This window comes from Marmota flaviventris, chromosome 1, assembly GCF_047511675.1.
Source record: "Marmota flaviventris isolate mMarFla1 chromosome 1, mMarFla1.hap1, whole genome shotgun sequence".
Classification (NCBI taxonomy): Eukaryota; Metazoa; Chordata; class Mammalia; order Rodentia; family Sciuridae; genus Marmota; species Marmota flaviventris.
In genome coordinates this window covers 82,701,693-82,723,406 of record NC_092498.1, presented here as the reverse complement: position 1 = coordinate 82,723,406, position 21,714 = coordinate 82,701,693, and the positions used below count along the sequence as shown (strand labels likewise).

The 21,714-nt window shown below is 40.7% G+C and overlaps 1 protein-coding gene across 1 annotated transcript in view; it reads right to left on the bottom strand.

Annotated features, from left to right (window-relative positions):
• Positions 1–14,585: 14,585 nt before the first annotated feature.
• Positions 14,586–21,714, bottom strand: part of Gpnmb (glycoprotein nmb) — a 31,173-nt gene continuing 24,044 nt past the window's right edge. The window contains exons 10-11 of the mRNA XM_027932753.2: positions 18,707–18,800; positions 14,586–18,319 (exon numbers count right to left, since the gene is read on the bottom strand). Of these exons, the coding sequence (XP_027788554.1) occupies positions 18,166–18,319; positions 18,707–18,800 (248 nt within the window). The 3' untranslated portion in view covers positions 14,586–18,165. The remainder of the gene's footprint in view (positions 18,320–18,706; positions 18,801–21,714) is intronic.

Here is a 21,714-nt window from a genome sequence, read left to right as displayed (position 1 = left end):
CTTGAAAATTGGACCATCTATTGTTGGACTTTGTTTTCAGATCTTGTTACTTTTTAAAGTTAAAATAGAAGGGGGTGGTAGTTTAATGATCTTTACCTTTGGAGGACTAAGACTCAGGAAGGATTGAGGCCCACATCAGCTTTCTGAAGGAGTCAGGAATTATAAATTAACCAGGTTCGTGACTCCACGGGCTTCCTTATTATAAACACTAATTACATTCCTGATGCCAGGAGCCTCCTATATGTTCTGTTGGCAGTGAGGCCAAAAGGCTCCCAAATTTGTTTCCTGGGCTTTGTAGGAAGTTGTAGTCACAGAGACTTTTTCTCACAGAGCCCTGCTTCAAAAAAATAAAAAAAATAAAATAGACAAGCAGGAAGCAAACTGGTCCAGAAAAAAAGACACAGGGGCTGAAGTAGAGAAAAACTGAGCAATTTTCTTGAATTTACCCTCATCTGGACCACAAGGCCCAATAACACAATGTCCGGCACATCATTGTGTTATAGGTGAATGACTGAATTCATGTAGTTTTGGGACTGGGAAGTTTATCAAGTCTAACCTTTGCTTACTCCCCACATGCATTTATTATGCACCTGTATTTCCTAATCTGTGGACCATGAACCTCCTTTTGACGACAAAGGATCCTCAAACCCACAGATGCATCAAACATTGTCTTTGGAGGGAGTAAACATGTTTCCTAAGCAAATGGAGGTAGAATGCCACAGTCTGGCTGGGAACAATTCAGGAGCCACTTGTCAAACAGAAAGGAACTTTATTTTTAGAACACACACCCACCACACAAGCTCTTCAGGAATTCCCTCAGAGCCCAACTGCCACCACCGGCTTCAGGGAAGCCTCTCAACCCCCACTCCTCCTGCTCTTGAGGCCAATTGGCTGGGTCATGTGGGCAGAGCCAAAAGATTCCCCCAATGAGCAGCTCTGTGGTCTGAAAGGGCGGGGAAACAGCCCAATGAGCATCACCACAGAGGAGCCAATCAGCTGGCAGCTGGAAGTTTGCTGGGGCCCCTTCCGCTATGGCTCTCAATAGTAGATACTATTGGAATTCAATGAAAGGTTATTTAAAAGTATTGCTTAGTTCAAATCAGCTTTTTGTCATGTGTCTATTCAATGATTAATATGTAAAGAGCCACAATTTTTTGAACAAAAAGTCATTATAATAAAAAAGGTTGGGACTGCTACTCCACGGTCTGGGCAACCTTTTCCAACCTCACAGGGCAGCCCATGACACCACTAGGCAGTTGGTGAATATTCCTGTCATTTAAATTGAATCATTTCTCCTGGATTTCCCCTCTCTGTGTACCATTTCTTCTCTTCAGAGAATGGCTGAGGCTTTGAAGGGCTAGGATTAAAATGACCTCTCTTATAAATTACATACATTGTAAATACTGTGAATTCACATTTTATATTTCTATTTAAAAATTATTTTGTCACCCACTTTGTAAATCTAAATGGAAATGGTATAAAATCCTTTTAAAGAGATTTTATAAAATCCTTTTAAAGAGATTGGGTACCGCACTGTCTGTTTGCACTCCAGGCTCCCAGGGTAGGAGATCTGAGGTGTCTGCTCGGATATTTTGTGCTGGTTTGCCAGCCTTGTCCTGTGTGCTGCAAGGACAGGGAGTCTGGCCCAGGTGGACACTGAGTCCTGCATTAAGATGAATGTCGGCTTCTCAGGAAGTACCATGCCTGTTACTTGAGGGTGAGATACAAATGTAGATATATGCAAAGAACACCGAGTCTCTTTAGGAAAAATATTCCTGTTAAAATATAGAACAAACAACTTGTGAACTGTACAAAGAATCTCAAAGGACAGAAAAGGGCCAAAATGTAAGGACATATTACACAGTTCATAAAATGACTCTCTGTCACTTTCTAGTTCCCTATAAGTTTTCTGGAATGTTGCAAAACAGGAACAAGACCTCAATAGAAAGAGACAGGTAACCTCAGGAGGCGAGAGCTAACATCTGGTCAAACCATTTGTGTGATCTTGTCCGATCACACAAATCACCTCCACCAACCACCAGAGATCTTAACGTAAGCTGAAACCTACATACCAGACCAGACCTCCTAATGGGGATACACGACCTTGCTCAATATTTCCCAGCCATGAGAAAAGTCCAGTCCTTTTGGATCATACATATTCCACTTCATTGTATGCCCTAATAAAAACTCAACATTAAACCATGGGGGTGCATCTCAATTTGAGGGAGTGAGTTACTGGGGATTGAACCCCAGAGTACTCTATCACTGAGCTACATGTCCAGCCCTTTTTATTTATTTTTTATTTGAGACAAGGTCTTGCTAAGTTGTCCACGCTGGCCTCCTGCCTCAGTCTTCTGAGTAGCTGGGATAACAGATATGCATCACCAGAGGGGCTTGCCTTTCACTTTCTAAGAAAGCTCTTCCTCTCTGTTGAAACCTGACCCATCCTTAAAATCTGTTCTGTCACACAGTCAAGAACCTAGAAGGACTGAGTCGAGGCAGCTTCCAGACCTCCTTGGATTCCCTCATGACGACAAGGGCATCTCGAAACCTCACACAGAAGATTCCTACCAGAGGAGGCACCTCTTCTACCATTTCTCCACATTCTTATTTGTTGGCACAAAGTGCTGCCTCTGACCTCTCTCAGTTGTGTTGGTCGGCACTGTTTTCTCATCTTTCAAAGTCACTGTTTGCTCGGAAGTTGGGCCTCTGAACACTCACCTGTCCCCTTGGATTATTGATCTCTGTCTGCAGCCAGGAGATTGCTTCTCTCATAGTCTACAGGAATGGCTAGAAAGCTGCAGACCTACCAGGCCGACTTGTACCTCATCCTTGCAATGAAACTGCATTTTCTCCTCCCACTGAGGAACAGTTTTTTGTAAGAGCAGTTTGTATATAGTTTGCAGAGAGTGGGTCACTCTGAGTAGACCTGTAATTCACCCCTCCTTACAAACCGTCCCCAAGGCTGGAGCCAACAAACATTCCTGAACCAGGCACTGGGCTAGGACAGAGAGGGGAAAGAGAATGAAATACAGGTCTTGCCTCCTAGGAGCTTCCAGACTGTAGGAGAGGTCTAGATTAGAGCTGGGGTTGTGGTTTAGCGGTAGAGTGCTTGCCTAGCATGTGTGAGGCACTGGGTTCAATCCTCAGCACCACATAAAAATAGCACCACAATAAATAAATAAATTAAATAAAGGTATAGTGTCTATCTACAACTAAAAATAATAAAAAAAGATTAGAGTACATGTCATCAATACTTGTATTTGAAGAGGAGATACAAAATGTTGCAGGGCACAGCAGCAGTTCTGCCAGAGCTGGGGTAGCCTCCACCAGGAGGCAATATTTGAACAGGTGTGGGGCCTCAAGCAGAGAAAAGGAGAGGGCTTCTGCTGGGCCCCACTTCATTTGACTTCAGGGGTCCACTCACATTGAACTCCAGAGGATGACAGTCTCTAAGGGAATGTGATTGGAAGGCTTGTGGAGTGATGTTCCAGGTCAGCAGAATACCATGGATGTCAACTCAGAGAATTCTGTCAATTCAGAGAATCCTCTGGGATTTTACATCTTTATCTATGTGGCCTGTGGAATGTTTTGTCCCTGGTATTAAATCGTGAACTGTGGTATTAAATAACGATTCAGAAACATTGTTGCCTCCTGACTCAAAAACCCAATCAGTGTCCCTGCCGCATCACCACATGAGATAAGACCTTGGGAGACTGAGGCAGGAAGATCACTTGAGCCTATGAGTTAGAGACCAGCCTGGGAAAATCCCCCTCCCCTCCTGTATTGGATGCATAGCTTTACCCTTATGACCTCATTTAACTTTAATTTCCTCTTTATCGGCTCTACCTACAAATTCAGTCACATTAGAGAATAAAACTTCAACATGTAAATTGGGGGAGGGGACAACTGGGGGGCAGTATTGGGGGATTGAACTCTGGGTTTCACGCAGACTCAGCAGGCACTCTACCACGGAATTATACCCCCAGCCCCCAGTTCATATGATTTCTAAATTTTTAAAATTTTTGCAGTGCTGAAGATTGAATTCAGGGGCTTGTACATGCTAGGCAAGTGCTCTTATCACTGAGCTACATCCCCAAACTGTGATGATTAGGTTTATGACAATTGTCTCTGTCTGATGCTCCTACATTTATGATGGGGATACATGCTTGTAAACCCACTATAAATTGAAAATATGGTAAATTGAAAATGCATTCAGGTCAGGCACAGTGGCATATGCCTGTAATTCCAGCAATTCAGGAGGCTGAGGCAGGAGGAATGCAAATTCAAGGTCAGCCTTTGCAATTTAGAGAGACTCTGACTCAAAATAAGAAATAAAAAGGGGTTGGGAAAGTTCTTTGGTGGTGAAGTGCCCCTGGGTGGAAGGAAGGAAGGAAGGAAGGAAATGCCTTCAGTACATCTAACCTAGTGAATACTGAACATCCTAGCTTAGCAACACTGTATTGCAGAGTACTGGTTGTTTCCTCTCATGATCAAGTGGCTAACTGGCAGCTGGGGCTCACTGCCATTGCCCAGCATCAGAGACAGCATTGTGCCACATACTGCTAACCCGGGAAAAGATCAAAATTTGACATATGGTTTCTACTTAATGTATCATTTTTGAACCACTGGAAAGTTGTTCAGAAGTGGAACCATTATTAAATTGAGAACCATTTTTATACTAATTCTTTGAAATGCCTAGTGGTGTCTTTGCTCCTTTGTCTTTTTCTTGTTGATTTGAATAGTTCTTTACATATTCTTTATGGTAATTCTTCATCAGTTATACATATTAAATATATGCTTTCATCTTCTCCAAGTTGATGGCATGAAGTTTCACATTTCTTGTTCTGTCTTTTAACGTTTCAGTGAAGTCAAATGGTTTGGCTTTGGCTTGAGATATTTTGTCATATTTAGGCAATCCTATCTTTCTAAAATCATAAAGACATTATATTCTTCTAAAATTTTAAAAGTTTTACCTGTTACATTTAAGTCCTTGGTTCAATTGGAAATGATTTTTGTGTGTGGCGTGTGGTAAGAATTCTTTCTTCTCCAACATATGTATTCAATTATCTCAGCAGCATTTCTTGAATGATTCCTCCTTTCCTTACTGATCTTCAGTGTCACCTGTGTCAGATGGTAAAAATCTGTGTCTAGACTTTTATTCAGTTCTACTGGGATTCTTTTGTATTCCTAGCCCAATGACACATAGTCTGAGAATTCTTTATATCTAGCTTCCAGTTTTCTGATTCTCTCTCTCTCTGTCCAGTCTGCTGTTAAGCCATTTTAAAAGACTAAAGCAGGGGCTAGGGGTATATCAGTTGGTAGAGTGCTTGCCTTGCATGCCCAAGGCCCTGGGTTCAATCCCTTGTGCTGTGGGAAAAAAAAAAAACTGAGCAAAATAACTATGAGATGATCAAGGAAATCTGAACATTAACTGGGTGTTTGGTAGAGAAATTGTTAATTATTTTATATAAAATAATTACATTGTGCTTTTGGGTTTTTTTAAGTTTTTATTTTTGGAAATATATACTGCAATATTTTGAATAAAATTATATAATGTCTGGGATTTTCTTTAGAACTAAAATGATAATGATATATATGGAATAAGGTTGGCTATGAATTGAATAATTGTGGAAGCTAGATTATGTCTACGTCATGATTTTCCTCTCCTTTTGTATGTATTTGAAATTTTCCATACCAAAAAAAATTTTAAAAACACAGCCCAGATTCTGCTCACTGTTTCTAATGTTTAGGATCGTGATTTTGGTCTCAAGAAGCTTCTAAGTAGCGGTCCATTGAGCCAATGTTGGTTGACTCTGATTTTTACTCCTTTAAGCACACTTTGAGTTCCATTTTTTTGATAGCTGTATATGAATTTTTTTTTTTTTTGGTACCAGGATTTGAACCCAGGAGTGTTTAGCCATATCCCCAGCTTTTTATTTTAGAGACAAGGGTCTCCCAGAGCTGCCTAGGGTCTCACTAAATTGTGAGTCTGGCTTTGAACTTGCGACCCTCTTGGGATCCAGCCTTCCAAGCTTCTGGGATTACAGGTGTGCACCACCACACCCAGCTAGTCGGGGATCTTGTTCTGTAGCGTGGGGTAGACTCAATCAAGCCTCCTCCCTCAACCTCACCAGTAGCCAGGACTACAAGCAGGCACCAGCATCCTCAGCTAAAATATATTTAATTCATACCTTATATCTGATCATTCCAATCTCTGCAATAGTTGCCTGCCTGCTTCTTTTACTTCTCTTGACTCATTCATAAAGGATTGTTTGTACATGTATGAGCTGTTGTTGTTTTTAATTGTGATCCCACATCCTTGCATTAATATCTGTGGCAGTTCACTGAAGCTTAGTGTTCCAGTAAACAAAGTTTGCATGGCTTCTGCCTGGTGCAGGGGGGCACTAGGTGTCCAGAACCACTTTAAATGAACTGTTTAGCCATGAGGTTTTTCCGTGTGAATCCCAGTTCTAGACCCACCTGAGTACAGGCTCAGGGTTAGGAATTCTGAGGGGGACTGTTCATTTTATTCTTTAGCACCAGCCTTAGAATCCTCGCCAACGGAGGCACAGGTCTCCACTCTCCCTCCAGGGGTGAGTTTTCTGTGCTTCACCCACTAAACATATCATCCAGGGATCCCACATTATGCGGAAGGGAGTATGTGTGGAAGGGGAGCATTTCTCTCACCTCATCCAGGCTTCATTATTTGTTTATCTTTATCCCAAAGAGCAGAGCCTTTAAACCCAAGCCCAAGGCCAGCAGAGGTGTGCATGTGCCCCTCAGGGGAGCCTCTGGCCCCACTGCTTGCTTTTTCCTGTAGATTTGGTGGGGCCAGGGGTTGTTTGTTTTCAGGTGCTGGGGATCAAACCTAGGGCCTCATAAATACTAGGTGAGCACTCTGCCACTGAGCTCCATCCCCAGCATAATCTGTATTTTCTTAGATAGTTTTTAGCCATCAACAAATTTCCTTAGTTTTCTGCCAGATCAATCAGACGTTATCTTTAAAAAAAAATCCCCCCAAAAGTCATTTCCAGCTGACACTAAAAACAAAACAAAATAAAACAAAACACCCATTACATAGTGAACAGCTGGTAGCTCCCTCATCTTGACCTCCTTTGATTTCAGCCTCTTGGTGCAGTTTTTTTTTGTTGTTGTTGTTGTTGTTTGTTTTGGTTCTGTGCATTGAATCCAGGAGCACTTAACCACTGAGACACATCCCCCGCCCTTTTTTATTTTATTTAGAGACAGAGTCTCTCTAAATTGCTTAGGGCCTCCCTTGCAGCTTTGAACCTGCAATCCAGAGCTGCTGGGATTACAGGCATGCGCCACTATGCTCAGCTTGCTGAGAGTTTCTTTGAAAAAGAGGCTCTGAACTTGCACCCTTCTCTGACTGGTCAACTGCTGGAGAAGTCCCTCTGACTTGGGCACTTGAGGGGGGGAATCTAAGAATCATGGGAAGTGCCATATAGATTGAGTTGCTGTTTTTGTTTGAACTCATAAATTGTAATTTTTTTCCAGAAAAAAAAAACTTTCAGTTTGTCACACAGATGAATTCCCATCCCCAAAGATAAAATTGCATTAATTGCTTGAGAAAAGCAAGAACCTAAGAAAGTACAAATATCTTTTCAGCGTCTAATTGTTTAATTCATTATTTTTATTTCCACTACTTTACAAATGCTTAGGGAAAAAAAATAAACTTTTCTTGCAAATCAAAGTATCTGAAGGTTACAGGAAAAAAAATAGTATCAAAGTTACATGCCTAGTGAACCAGGGATTCAACTGATGAGCTCAACAGTGAGGAAATTAAACCATTTTTTTTGGCACTTAAAAGATCAAAGCTCCAAACCAAAACGCAGTATGTAAGAGAGTATACTTTTCAGCTATCTTTCTTTAAACCTAAGGATGTATTAACTGATGAGTTAGGAAGAATCTTACAAGCTGGATGCAGTGGCACACACCTGCAAAGTTACTTGGGAGACTGAGGCAGAAGGATCATTTGAGCCCCTGAGTTAGAGAACAGCCTAGGCAACATAGGGAGACCCACTCTCACATAAAAAAAGTACTGGCGGGAAGAAAAAGAAACAAGGAATCTTATGTAGTCTCACATCATGTCAGGATGGAGCAGTTTTGCTTATGAAAATCAAAGAGTTTACTTTGCCCTTTGTTTTCTACAAAATACGGTTCCTATGAGAGGTTTCTGCTGAAAGAGGCTTCCTAACTTGAGCTGCACTGGGTATGGTTGCTTTCTTCTTTTAGCTCCCATTTGTTCTCTTTAGAGTTCTGAAATAGCATGGTTATGATGTAATTAAAATGGAAACAGTTCTGGTAGGGGGCACAGTGCGACCATGTCACAGTAGCAACTGCTGTGACTTCAAGGCCTAAAGTTGGGCAAATCAGGTGGCCTGCACTGATTTTAAGAAATCATTTGAAACAACCCTATACTTAAACTTTTTTTTTTTTTTAAAGAGAGAGGGAGAGAGAGAAAGAGTTTTAACATTTATTTTTTAGTTTTCGGCAGACACAACATCTTTGTTTGTGGTGCTGAGGATCGAACCCGGGCCGCACGCATGCCAGGTGAGCACACTACCGCTTGAGCCACATCCCCAGCCCACAACCCTGTCTTTAAAAGATCTCAATAGAGAGGAATTCTAAGCCAGAGTTCCCTTTCAAGGACTACTCCCCAGAATTTTTCTTTCTCTTTATGCAATTTGTGTTCAGGGAAATGTTCAGGCACTGGGCTGAACAGGTAATGACAAGTGGGAAAAACACCAGGAAAGGTGTTTTCAGCTGCCTGGGGAGCCCACTTGGAAGCCTAGTGAGGACACCCACACTGGACATGAACTTCATATTATTTGACTTTTGCTTTTACATTGGGTCTGCTCTTCTTCACCAGGTTGCCACATCAAAAGTGGCTCCTCAGCAGGACACAGTGGCAGGACTCACTTCTATAATCCCAGTGGCCTGGGAGGCTGAAGAAGGAGGATCTCAAGTTCAAAGCCAGCCTCAGCAACAGTGAGGTGCTAAGCAACTCATTGAGACCCTGACTCTAAATAAAATACAAAATAATGTGGCTCTCAGTGGTTGAGTGCCCCTGAGTTCAATCCCGGTACCCACTCCTTCCACCCCCCTTCAAAAAGTGGCTTTCAACAGAGAGGAGATGTATAAATGTGAGTTTCTGAAGCATATTCTTCTGAGGTTCCCTACCCATCTGATTACAGGGAATGCTCATGAAGAAGCTAGGAAGGTTTGAGTGTTAGGAGTTTTAAATGCAAAAAAAAAAAAAAGATTTTTGGCAGGGGGGGGGGCTGTGTATTGCACCCCAGGCACTCTACCACATTCCTAGCCCTTTGTTTTTTTATTTTTTTATTTTGAGACAGGGTCTTGCTTAAACTTGTGATCTTCCTGCCTCAGTTTACAGTGTTGCTGGGATTATAGTATTACAGGCATGTGGCACTACACTTGGCTAAATAGAACAGTTATTCTATATGCATCAGTAAATCCTGTAGGAGAATCCTAAAGCCCCGAAGTTGTGTTTGTGGGATTTTATATAAATGTCAATCAGGGAGTTGGCTTGAAGCAGCCATTCAGTGCTTACTATATTAAGTCAGATATCTTCAAAGGGTTTCCTATGACAGAAAGGGGCTGACCAGACATTTCAGGATTGTGAAAGACTGAGTCTTTGACTGACTGGGGGTGGAGCTCAGTGTTAGAGTGCTTGTCTAGAATGTGTGAGGCCCTGGATTCAGGCTCCAGCCCCCAAAGAAATTCTTTGGCTTTCCTGGACTCTCTACATAGAGAAGTAAAAAAAAACAAACATGAAACAGAAAAGTAGTAAGAAAGGATTTAAAGGATAGTGTTCACTTCAATAGAATGATACCTCCTGGGCATTTATAAACATAACCACAAGTTCTTTGACACTTTTTGCACTTGGAGGTGGGGTCTATGTCCCCTGCTCTTAAATCTGAATGATTTTGTGTCTCCACCCATAGAATAAGGCTGAAGAGATACCATGTGACATCTGAGTCTACGTGGGGAAGGCTATTTAGCTCCCCCCTGGCTCTCTCAAATGGCCCTCTTGGGATTCTGCCACTCAAAACTATCATGTTGAGAGAAGTCCAAAATATTGTGGCAACTACAACAACCTGGTTAACCCTGGGTGACGTCAGTCCAGCCTTCGAGTGATTCCAGTCCAGGCCCCAGACACATGTGTGAAGAAGATTCGGAAGGATTCCAACCTCTGCTCTTTGAGTGTTTCCAGCTATGGCCCTAGACTTTATAGAGGAGAAAAAGGGTTCTTGCGCCTTGCCCAAACCCTGATCCCCAGAATCTGTGAGCACAATAAAGCAGTTATTTTACAACACTAATCAGGGGATATATGTTATAAGTCACAGTAACTGAGACTCATCTTGATTTCAAACAAGCAACTCAGGCTGTGTTAAAGAAGTTCAGCAGAGAGTCTGGCATAAGGCTAGCACTCATAAACATTCTTGTCAACAACACAATGCTGAGTGGGGAAGGAGGAGAGTGAAGGGAGCCCTGAGAGCCCCAAGCCTAGAGACGGGTGAATGAAATGTTTGATTCCAGAGAGTGAATAAAACAAATGGCTAGACAGCAGAGTGCCTGTATTCCCTTGTAGTCTTGACAAACACAGTGAAGGACCATCTATGTAGGTCATGATCCCAAACACGGGGCCCCAGGCATTAGTTGGAAAACCAATCTCCTGTTCTCTGCTCTGTTTGCATCATGCAAGGCAGCGGTTTTACAGTTAAATCTGAATCTATCCAATCACACCAAGAGTTTAGATTTTCCCTGTAGGTGATGGAGGGCCACTAAAGGTTGTTCAAAGCTGCCTTGACAATTCCAGCTACCTTTTTTTGGGTGGTGGTAGGGTGCCAGGGATTGAACTCAGGGGCATTCAATCTCTGAGCCACTTCCCTAGCCTTATTTTACATTTCATTCAGAGACAGGATCTCACTGAGTTGCTTAGCAACTCACTGTTGCTGAGGCTGGCTTTGAACTCATGATCCTCCAGCCTCAGCCTCCTCAGCTGTTGGGATTACAGGTGTGTGCCTCAGCGCTGGTGGTTCCATTTATCTTTTAAAAGGCGGCCAAGGGAGAGAAGGAGTGGGGGGAGACTGAGGAGCGCACGAGCGCTGAGAAAAACATTTGGAAGACATGACTATAATCCATGCCTGAAGTGTTCACCTGATGGAAGACTGTTGTAGAGGAAACAACAGATATTTTGTTAGTTTTTTTTATTTGTGTGTGTGTGGGGGGTTACCAGGGATTGAAATCAGGGGCACTCCATCACTAAGCCATATCCTCAGCCCTTTTTTTGTATTTTATTTAGAGACAGGGTCTCACTGAGGTTCTTAGTACCTCTCTTTTTGCTGAGGCTGGCTTTGAACTTGGGATCCTTCTGTCTCAGCCTTGCAAGCCCCTAGGATTACAGGCCACTGCACCTGGCCTTTTGTTTGATTTTAAAAAACAAACTTACAAGGGCTTCCTACTTGAAGTCATCTTAGAAGAGTTCATTATTTAAGATCATTTTAAAGATAGTCCTCAGGGGACAAAATAGTATTGCTGAAGATACTTCCTCTGCTCTTTTCAGAAACATTAGGGGACACTCAGGCTAAGACTGGAATCAAAATGTCACTGGCAGGGGCTTTCGATGTGGCTCCGTGGTAAGCTCAGCATGCATGACCTATCTCCAGCACCACAAAAACAAAACAAAAAGCAAACAAAGAAAATACCCCTGGCTTTTGAACCTGGTGCCCCTTGGAGTGTTTTTGATATCCATGGGAACCTCATCTGAAGCAGATTTTTCAGAAAAAGACCAAGAAATCAGAGCTCTGAACAGTTTTGAACAGAATAGATTCCTATTAGTTTGTTCAGACAGCACATGAGGAATGAAAAGATGGTCAATAACTTATTCTTTTTAAAAATTATAAAAAATTTCAAACAGAAAAGTGCAGAGAAACCAACGAACCACCCAGATTTAGCAAATCTTTAATTTGCTATTTATTTTAGATCTTTTTTCCTTTAGAAAGAAACTGTTACAGATTTAGCTGAAGCCCCTCCCACCCCTCCCTATGGGGGCTCTATCCTAGATAACCACAGCCCCGAGTTTTCTGCAGACCATCTCGTGCACATACATATGAGCTTCATATGTATGCATGAACAAGTTATGATATTGTTTTAAATATTTCAAAACTTTACCTAAATAACTACTCTACTGCACCAGTGGCTTATTATTGACACATCTTTGTTCTTTTCATTTGCATTTCCCTAGTTAAAAGTGTGGTCGAATTTTTCTCTCTTGGCCCTGGGTTGGATCCCCAGCACAAACTCTCTACCACTGAGCTACATCCTACATCCCAGCCCCAAACGAACATCTTTTCATGTTTATTGGCATTTGGATTTCTTCTTTTGTGAATTGTCTGTTCACTAACCTTTGCCAATTTTTCAGTTTGTCTTTATTTTAAAATTCTTTTTAGGTTATTTTATTCTACATAAAAATAAGCAATACTTAAAGACTACTAAAAACATGTATCACGTAGGTACTATAAAAGATAACAGTAAAATGAGCCTACGGGTCAGCTTCAGGAGTGCAACATCACAATGTTAAGGAAGCCCCCTCTTGCCCTTTGCTGCACCCCATACCACCCCATTCCTCCTCCTCAGAGAGGACCATTGTGCTGAATTTTATATAATAATTCCTTTGCCTTCTTTTCTATAGGCTTATTTCCTATGCTTGTATGTGTTCCCATATTGTTTAGTTTTCCATGCTTTGGGGAACTGTACAACTGGTATGGCCTGGTATATATTCTTTTGCAACTTGCTTTTTTTCTGTCAACATGGTTATTGAGAATCTTCCCTCTTGTTGTGAAGGCTGTAGTTTCATTTGTTTGGCTGATTATTTGCACTTCCTTGTATATCACAACTGTTTTTTTTCCATTCTACTGTTGATGGATATTTGGGTTGTCTCTCCTATTGTTCTGAACATCATTCCCCCTACCCCTACACAGGGCCTCCTGCATTTTGGGCAACTTCTATACTGCTGAGCTCCACTTTCAGCCCCATCATTTGGTCCTTGGTGTTGTGATTATCCTATTTGTCGTTTCTCCCCCCCCCCCTTTTTTTTTTGTAGTTGTAGATAGACTACATGCCTTTATTTTATTTGTTTATTTTTATATGATGCTAAGGATTGAACCCAGTGCCTCACACATGCTAAGCAAGCGCTCTACCACTGAGCCCCAGCCCCAGCCCCAGCCCCCTATTTGTCACTTCTCCTGTGAGTACTCATATTTTTTTTTCTTCAGGTAGGTCTGTTATGACATACTTATTTAACAATTCATAAGCAATGTGAAATTACTTACTATATCACAAAATATAGCATTTGTCATTATTATAGAAAAACATGACAGACGATTCAAGCACTCAAGAAAATTACCTCATGTAATTAAAGTTCTCTGAATAATTCTTATTTTCCTAATTCAGTGCAGAATAGAATCTGACAATGCTTTAGAACACAGCTTGTCAAATATTTTCTGTACAGGGTGACAGAGCAAATATTTTTAGGCTGTATTGGCCATACAACCTCTGTTACAAATACTCAGCTCTACTGCTGAAATGCAAAGCAGTGGCTGACAATATGTAAATGAAGGAGCATGGCTGGGTTCCAATAAAACTTTATTTTTTGCAATACTAGGATTGAACCCAGGGCTTTGAGCATATTAGGCAAGTGTTCTACCACAGAGATACATCTTCAGCCCTCTAATAAAACTTTAAGGACAAATTCAGTGTATTTCATATAATTTTTATGTGTCACAAATAGAACTTTTTTTTTTTTTTTTGTGAGGCCCAGCAAAGTGATCTACCACTAAGCTACAACTCCAGCCCTATCCTTTTGATTCTTTCCCCCAATAATTTCTAAGTGATTTTTCATGATCATGGCCCACGCAAAACAGGCAGGGGGTTGACCTTGGCTGGGGAGCTACAATGTGCCAACTTCTGATTTAGAATACAATTGTTCTGACATTTCTCCATAAGGAAACTGAATAGAATTATCCTACCCATTTTGCACAGTAGAGTATTAGAACCCAGAGACATTAGATTGCATTTAGTTTAACTCCTCCCTTCTCCTTGGTTCCATTTGATAGATAAGGAGGATTCAGGACAGAGGAGAAACGTCTGGCTTCCAGCCACCAGCTAGGGTGGAGCTCAAGGCTCTCAATTAAAGCCCTACCTATCTTCCTCTACTCAATTTCAAATCGAATTTTAAAACTGCCTCCACAGCCACAAAATCTGCTGCCACATTTTCAGCAGTGATTAATCTCTTTTCACCCTAAAGGTACTTATTTTAATAACACCTTACAATTAAGAACTCAATAAGCTTGAGTCTTGATATTTAATTTGTATCATTAAAACCTATATGATTGCAATTAACAGTTGAAAATTACATCATAAATTAGAGAGACGTTTTAATTAGTGAAGTGACATCATATTTGTGGGGAAGTTACACATGGAATGAAAATTGGTTAAAATAACATTAAGGCATCCAAGTTCCAAAGAGCCTGTGGAAGAGTTCCAAAGTAAACTTTATTCCAGAATCCTAAGGACAAAGGGAGTGGCCTTTCAGTTCTAAACAGAAGGGGAATTGTTCCTGTGGATTAAGCTGAGACCAATGGGGTGTCCAGGATGGGGTGAATCAGAAGTCATCACTCACTGTAGTGAACCCACCTGTTCACAGTGACATGCTGCACTAGTCTGGAATCTAAGTTCCATGAAGCTATCTGTGTTTTTCTTGTCACTACTTTGCCTTGTAGATCAGAGCCTGGAACATACTGGTGCTCAGTTAATGATGGTCGAACGATCAAAATCCGTCCATCAGGGGTATGTCTTATATAAGCTGACCTCTGAATTTTTTAGGTACCTATTCTAGCAGCTTTTGAGCCCATTCTTTGAAAAAAAAATTAAGGTTTTTTTTCTCCCTCCACCAGGACTCCTGCCTGAGGGAGGTCACCTTCACCCTCTGGATGATTGCATTCTCTTCAGTCCATCCTTGGCCTGTCACTTGGCTTTGGAGTCACTGTACATTCTGGGTGTAATGAGCACCTTGAACATTCTGCCTTCTAAACTATTGAAAAATTGAAAATTCAAAGAGGGCAAACAATGTTTATAAAAATTTCAGGAGTGTTTAAAATGGCGACATTTAAAAAAGTTCATAAGGAATAAGAAATTCCGAGAATAATTTATTACCTACACATACAACTTTCTTTGGAAGTTCCCATTCTCATCAAACATTAAACAAGCCATCCCACTATCTTTTATTTTCTCCATTTTACAGATAGTGATTCAGAGGAAGTTAAATGGCTAGTTGCCAGGGTCACTTGGACAATATAAATCTAAATAATTTACTATTTCATCCTTCTTTGCTGAAATTGAGGGAGGTTTGATGAGGATTTCGACCTGCTTCCTTGGTGACCATATATTTGCTGCTCTTTGCTTCCCCCTATTGATAGGAGAAGGGAAGAGCAGATGGCAAGACTAATTGCTCAAATCAAATTTTAAAAAACTGCCTGAGGACCAGCAGTATCACAATCGCCTGGGAACTTGTAAGACATCCAAATTACGGGACCCATCTCACAACACTGAACTAGAAACCCTTGGGGTGGACTCAGCAATCTCTGTTTCAACATAGCTCCAGGTGATTCTGCTGTAAATTGAAATTACTTTTCTGCTTAAGGTACTAATGTCTTGGCCTTTAATCACAAAAATGATAAAGCCTCTCTGCACTGCTTCTGTCCCTAGGCCTCACACAGAGTATATACACTACTGGGCCATACACAAAGCACTTTTATTCCTGCAGATGGATTTTCAGCAGCTCTGAAGTCAGGTAGAAACTTCATACTCACTTTACGGATGAGGAGACTGAGAAAGGGAAGGCTCAAGCAAGGTCAAATAACACATTTGGATTTACTCAGTTTTGAGTGGTAGGGCTGGGTTAAAATTCAAATTGTCTTTTTTATATCTACACCCAGGACTACTTCAGTTACTCTATAGCATATTTTCTGGTGCCAGATAATTCTTCATTGGGGGGACTGCCCTATGGATGGATATTTAAAAGCATCTCTGGCCTCTACCCACTAGATGCCAGTAGCACCCCGCCCCAGTTGTAACAACTACAAATATCTCTAAACATTGCCAATGTCCCCTGGCAAGGGAAAAAATCATCCCTGGTTGACAGCCATTGCCCTACAGTCATTACACAAATGAGCAGAACTCTCACAATTCCTGCTGACCAATTTTTGCATACTTTGGAGGTGATTTCTGAAAAAAAAAAAAAAGTTCAGGAATCCAAGAGAACTAGGCTAAACGTTGGTCTCCACAATACCTTTACTATCTTTTAAGAAAATTAACATTAATTCTGTAATACCATATGGCATCCAAGGTGCATTCAAATCTCTCCAGTTATCCCCCAAATCTTTCAGAGCTGCTTCCCCCGCACCCAAGCCAGGATCCAATCTAGATTCTCAGATTGCACTTGGCTGCTGTCTATTTAGGCTCTGTTAGTGCAGAACAGGCAAACCATGTCCATGGACTGAAGCTGGTGTACCACCTTTTTTCACAAATAGGTTTTTGCTGGAACTCAATTATGCAATATCTCTGGCTGTTTTCATAATACAATGGTAGAGTTGAATAACTGTGACAGAGACTGAATAGACCACAAAGCCTCTAGCTTGACCTTTATAGGAAAAGTTTGCCAAACTGTGACATAGCATTCTATTTTCTGTCTTTATTTTTAATATTTTACTGACTATTCAGAGTCCACAAAAATTGCTTATAGAAAGTCTCTTTTTAATTATTATTATTATTATTAATTTTTGCAGTGCTGGGTATCTGACCCGGGGCCTCGTGCATGCTTTGCAAGCACTCTATCATTGAGCTATACTCCAGCCCTGATCTCTTATTTTAGATTGGTTGTTTAAATCCATGTATATATTAAAACTTTAAATTGAGGGCTGGAGTTGTGACTCGGTGGTAAAGTGAGACATTGGCTTCGATTCTCAGCACCACATATAAATGAATAAATAAAATAAAGGTCCAATGACAACTAAAATGTTTTTTAAAAACCTTTTAGTTGAAATTTAATATATATATATATATACATATATATTAGAAAATATGAGATTAAATTAGTAATGCTTTGGGGTGATGATAGAGAGCGTTTTATCTGTCAAAAACTATAAATGAAATTGAAAGGCAAATAATACATTAGAAAAATAATTACAATACCAAGGCCTTGTCTCTTCCCACAATTTATTTTTCAAGAAAGATAAAATTAATGTTATGTCTAACATATGACAGATAATTTCAGTTACAAATGGAGATTAAATCCTCACTGATCAAGTTTCCATATCATTTAAACAGAGAAACTTGTAGGAAAACTAGAAGTCTCCTTTGAAAATCATAACATGATTCCAAATATGTGCACAGAAATGTACATACATATGCATATGTGTATATATATATATAAAATTTCTCTAGGTACAGGGTCATGTGCCTAGCACTATATCTGGTATATAGAAAGCACTAAATGTATGTCTGTGGGATAAATGAATGAATAATATTCCTTCCTTCAGCTGGGCAGGCAGGTTGTCATCAAAATACAATACTCACATCTATTTATTATATTATTATTATTTTTCTGAGTATAACAAGCATGTACATCATATGAAAGTCTTGGACCTTATTTTTCTGTCAGGATCTCATGCATATTCAACAAAATAGAATTCAGTTAGCTTGGAACATAATCTTCAGACTAGGAATACTTTGGTTTTATGCACATAGCTAAATGGAGAGCTAGAAAGTACCCAGCCTCCCCTTCTAGTTAACCTGGGTCAGATTTTAATGAACAGTCTACTCTACAAATAACCTAAGACATTCTATGTAAATCCTAGCAAATAATGAAAGGAAGCGCTGCTAAGTTTTTTACCACTTCTCTAAAGTGTCATTAAGATATAAAAAACCCACCCCCCAATCATGATATATATATTTTACAATAATCTTTAGGAAAAAAGAGTTAATAGTCATTCACTCCCATGCAGCTTACATAGATGGCACTGAGGTGGGCTCTCAGTCAGAAATTAGGCTGAAGATCTAAAGGGTTCCTGGTTGGTTCTTGAGAAGTGGATCCTTCTCCTGGTTTCCCCGGAAAAAGCCCGCCTTTGTGTGGTGGAGGAAACCATGCAGGCCTCTGCCTTTGACCACGTTCCCAGGACGATTTTCTATTGGCTTGTATTCCTTATGTTTTCTGAAAATGATGTGTTGGACAGTGGTTAAATAAAGCTTGTCAGCTAAAATACATTACTTTGTACAATCTTTTTCTTGTCAGGTACAAAAAGGCTAATTCCATTTAATCTAATGTATGACTTGTAACACGATTGGCATTTTATGAAAATAGTCATGAGTTGAGATTACATGTTAAACATTACATAGATGTAACATTATGGACATCTGGTAGCACTTGTAGGTTTTTAAAATAAACCACAGCAAAATTAACAGGCCAATTTGTTATTCAAGTTTCCGTGGAAGATTTTTTTCTCATACACAAATGTTTGAAAAGAAAAAGAAAAGGAAATGGCACATTTCTTTTGACAATATAATGTAGAGATTTAAAGTGTTAGAACTCAAAACTTACTTGTACACCAAGATGGCGACCACAGTAACAAATAGGGTCAGGCAGCCAACAGAGATCAGGACACCACTCGCTGTTCCTAAATGGGAGGCTGGGTCTTAAACAGAAGCAGGACCATATTAGTTACATCTTTCACTTAGAGGACATGCTACTTGTAATGCCATTAAATAAATGAGGAAGGGAGCTATCACGGAAGATGTATGGCTCCCTCTAGGCTCTTGGTAATCTTTTCCATTAAATAATACATAGTCTTTGGGTCAGCTTATCTTCCATTTAGAGAATGAATTATTGTGTCTGGAACACTGTGTTAAGGGCTCAGAGAAAGCGATGTCATGGCCTGGGGACACCTGCTCAAGTCTCTGCTGAGCAGCACCCAGGTGGTGAAGGGCTCCAGTGATCCACTGTTCCTGCCTCTGACCTCATTTCCCACTATCTACCTTCAGGCTGTGTTCAAAATCTGGGAGTTGACCTTACTCCTGACACCCTTTACAACCTCTCATGTCAGGATATGGCTCATCTCAAGTTCCCTCATACACGCTGCCTCCCAGGTGATTCTGAGGCTACTCTGCTTGCCTCTCTTCCTGAGGACTCTATTGCCGTTAATTCTTTACATATATTTCTCTCCTAACGTCAACAAAAGGCGTCAACCAGGCCATGCTTCTAAACTGCCTGTGGTTGCCCCAGCACACAGAATACAACCAGACCCTGACATGAACCCTGAGGATCTACGTGGGCCTTTCCTTGTGATTCGGGTCCCTCTCATAGGAGGCCCTTCACTGAGAAGGTGCCCCTGAGTGGGTAGGACATCTTCTCACCTCCTGATCTAGATAGCCAACCTCTGCCCTCCCCACTCCGTCCTCCATGCTCCTCTCTCTCCATTCCTGGGCTTGGCTTCATTTTCCTCTTAATACTCTCTTGCTTATTTGTTTGACTATCTTAAATAAGGAAAAGGCTCTTGGCCCGAGGCTGTTCAAGTATTCTTAGTTCCCACTTAACAAAGGGAAGCTTAAAGGGTAAGCCATATCACCAAAATCTAATTTAGGAGAATGTAATCAACTACCCAGTTGTAGCCAATCACAGGCAGCTCTAAAGAACTGCTGGAGCCATTTAGGTGATTTCTCTGCTCAGTGTCCTGATTGGCCTCTAAAAAAGCTCACTGCTGGGCCTGGGCTATGACTTAGTGCTAGAGTTCTTGCCTAGCTTGCATGAGGCCGTGGGTTCAATCTCCAGCACTGCAAAAAAGCTCACTGTTGACTGGGGTGCCACTGTGCCTGCCTGTGATTCCAGCAAATCAGGAGATTGGGGCAGGAGGACCAGTCTCAACAGCTTTGTGAGACCCTGCCTCAAAATAAAAAAAGTAAAAAGGGCTGGAGATATGGCTTATGATAGAGTGTCCTTATGTTCAATCTCCAATGCTTAATAATAATAAACCGCAGTGCCAAAAAACCAAAACCCTCATGGTGGTGGTGGGGATTCTCTCAAACTTTTCTGACTCTGAGTGTTGCTTAATTCAGTGTTTAAATAAATGGTTAAATGTCATGTTTAAAAAAAATTGTTTTAGTAACGTTTGTCACAGCTAAGAAAATCAGGGACTTTTGTTTTGTCTTGCTCCTGTATCTAGAATTTTATCTTGGGCATAGAACTGTGCTGGGTCTGAAGTAGATGCTTAATGATTATTTGTTGAAATAATTGCAGCTGCTCATGAATGTTCATCAGATCAATCAATAAAAATAATTTGCGCTAAAAGTCCATGAATTTGCTTTTGAGCCATGATTTATTTCTGATGATCTGATTTTGAAACTCTAATTATCAAGCTGCAATACCCAATGGATTAAAAATTTTCCTCCTGAGCTTCCTTTATTTATTTTCTTTCGGTGCTGGGGGTGGAGCCCAGGGCCTCACAAATGCTGGGCATCCCCTGTCCCCTTTACTCTGTTTTTGAAAATGGCTTAAGTCACACCTGGCATGATCTCTCACTATAGGAACAGTGAGAAAAGCTAATATCTAAACATGTAATCCACACAAGAGATCAGCAGTCTGCCAGCACCGAGGAAGGTTAGTAGATTGAGTTATGATTCTAGAGGTAGTTCCAAGGAGCTGTGGTAGGTCTGGAGGGAAAACCTCAGCAGCTCCCAGAGGTGACTGCATTGAAAATCCACAGTCCTGGCTGCTTCGTTGCCTTCTCCAGCTCTTTACCCAGGCTCCAAGCCATCCTACCCTGCAGGAAGCAGGACACCCTTGTATCTTTGTTTTTGTTCTTAAATCTGCACCTTGAATCTCACTAACAATAACTCATACTAACTGCCAAGAAGTGTCTGCATAACAACATTTTGGTCAACGATGGACCACATATACAATGGTGGTCCCATGATACACCAATTGAAATGAAAATTTATGTCACCTAGTGACGTTGTAGCCATCATAATGTCATACTGCAAAGCAGTACCTACAGTCTGTGGTGATGCTGGTGCAAACGAAGCTGCTGCCCAGATAGCTATATAAAAGTTAGCACACATGATTATATATAGCACATAATATTTGATAATGATAATGATAATAATTATGTTACTGATATATGTAATCCTATACTTTACTATGCTTTCTGTTGTTATTTTAGAATGTGTGCCTTCTACTTATCAAAAGAAAAAAGTTTACCAAGAATCAATGTTTCATATTATGCTGGAAGCACCTCATCTATCTGGTTAATAATAATAATAATAATAATAATATATTAGTTGTAGATTCTTATTTTTTTATTTTTTAGTTGTAGTTGAACACAATACCTTTATTTTTATTTATTTTTATGTGGTGCTGAGAATAGAACCCAGTGCCTCACACATGCCAGGCAAGCGCTTTACCAGGGACTAGAAGGAAATTCTCCTTCACACTGAGCCACAATCCAGGCCCTCATCTATCTGTTTTAACCACATAGCTTGATGGTATCAAGAGGCCAGTGCAGTGATTGACCTCTGCCATCTAGGTTTGTCAAAAAGCATGGCAGGATGTTTCCA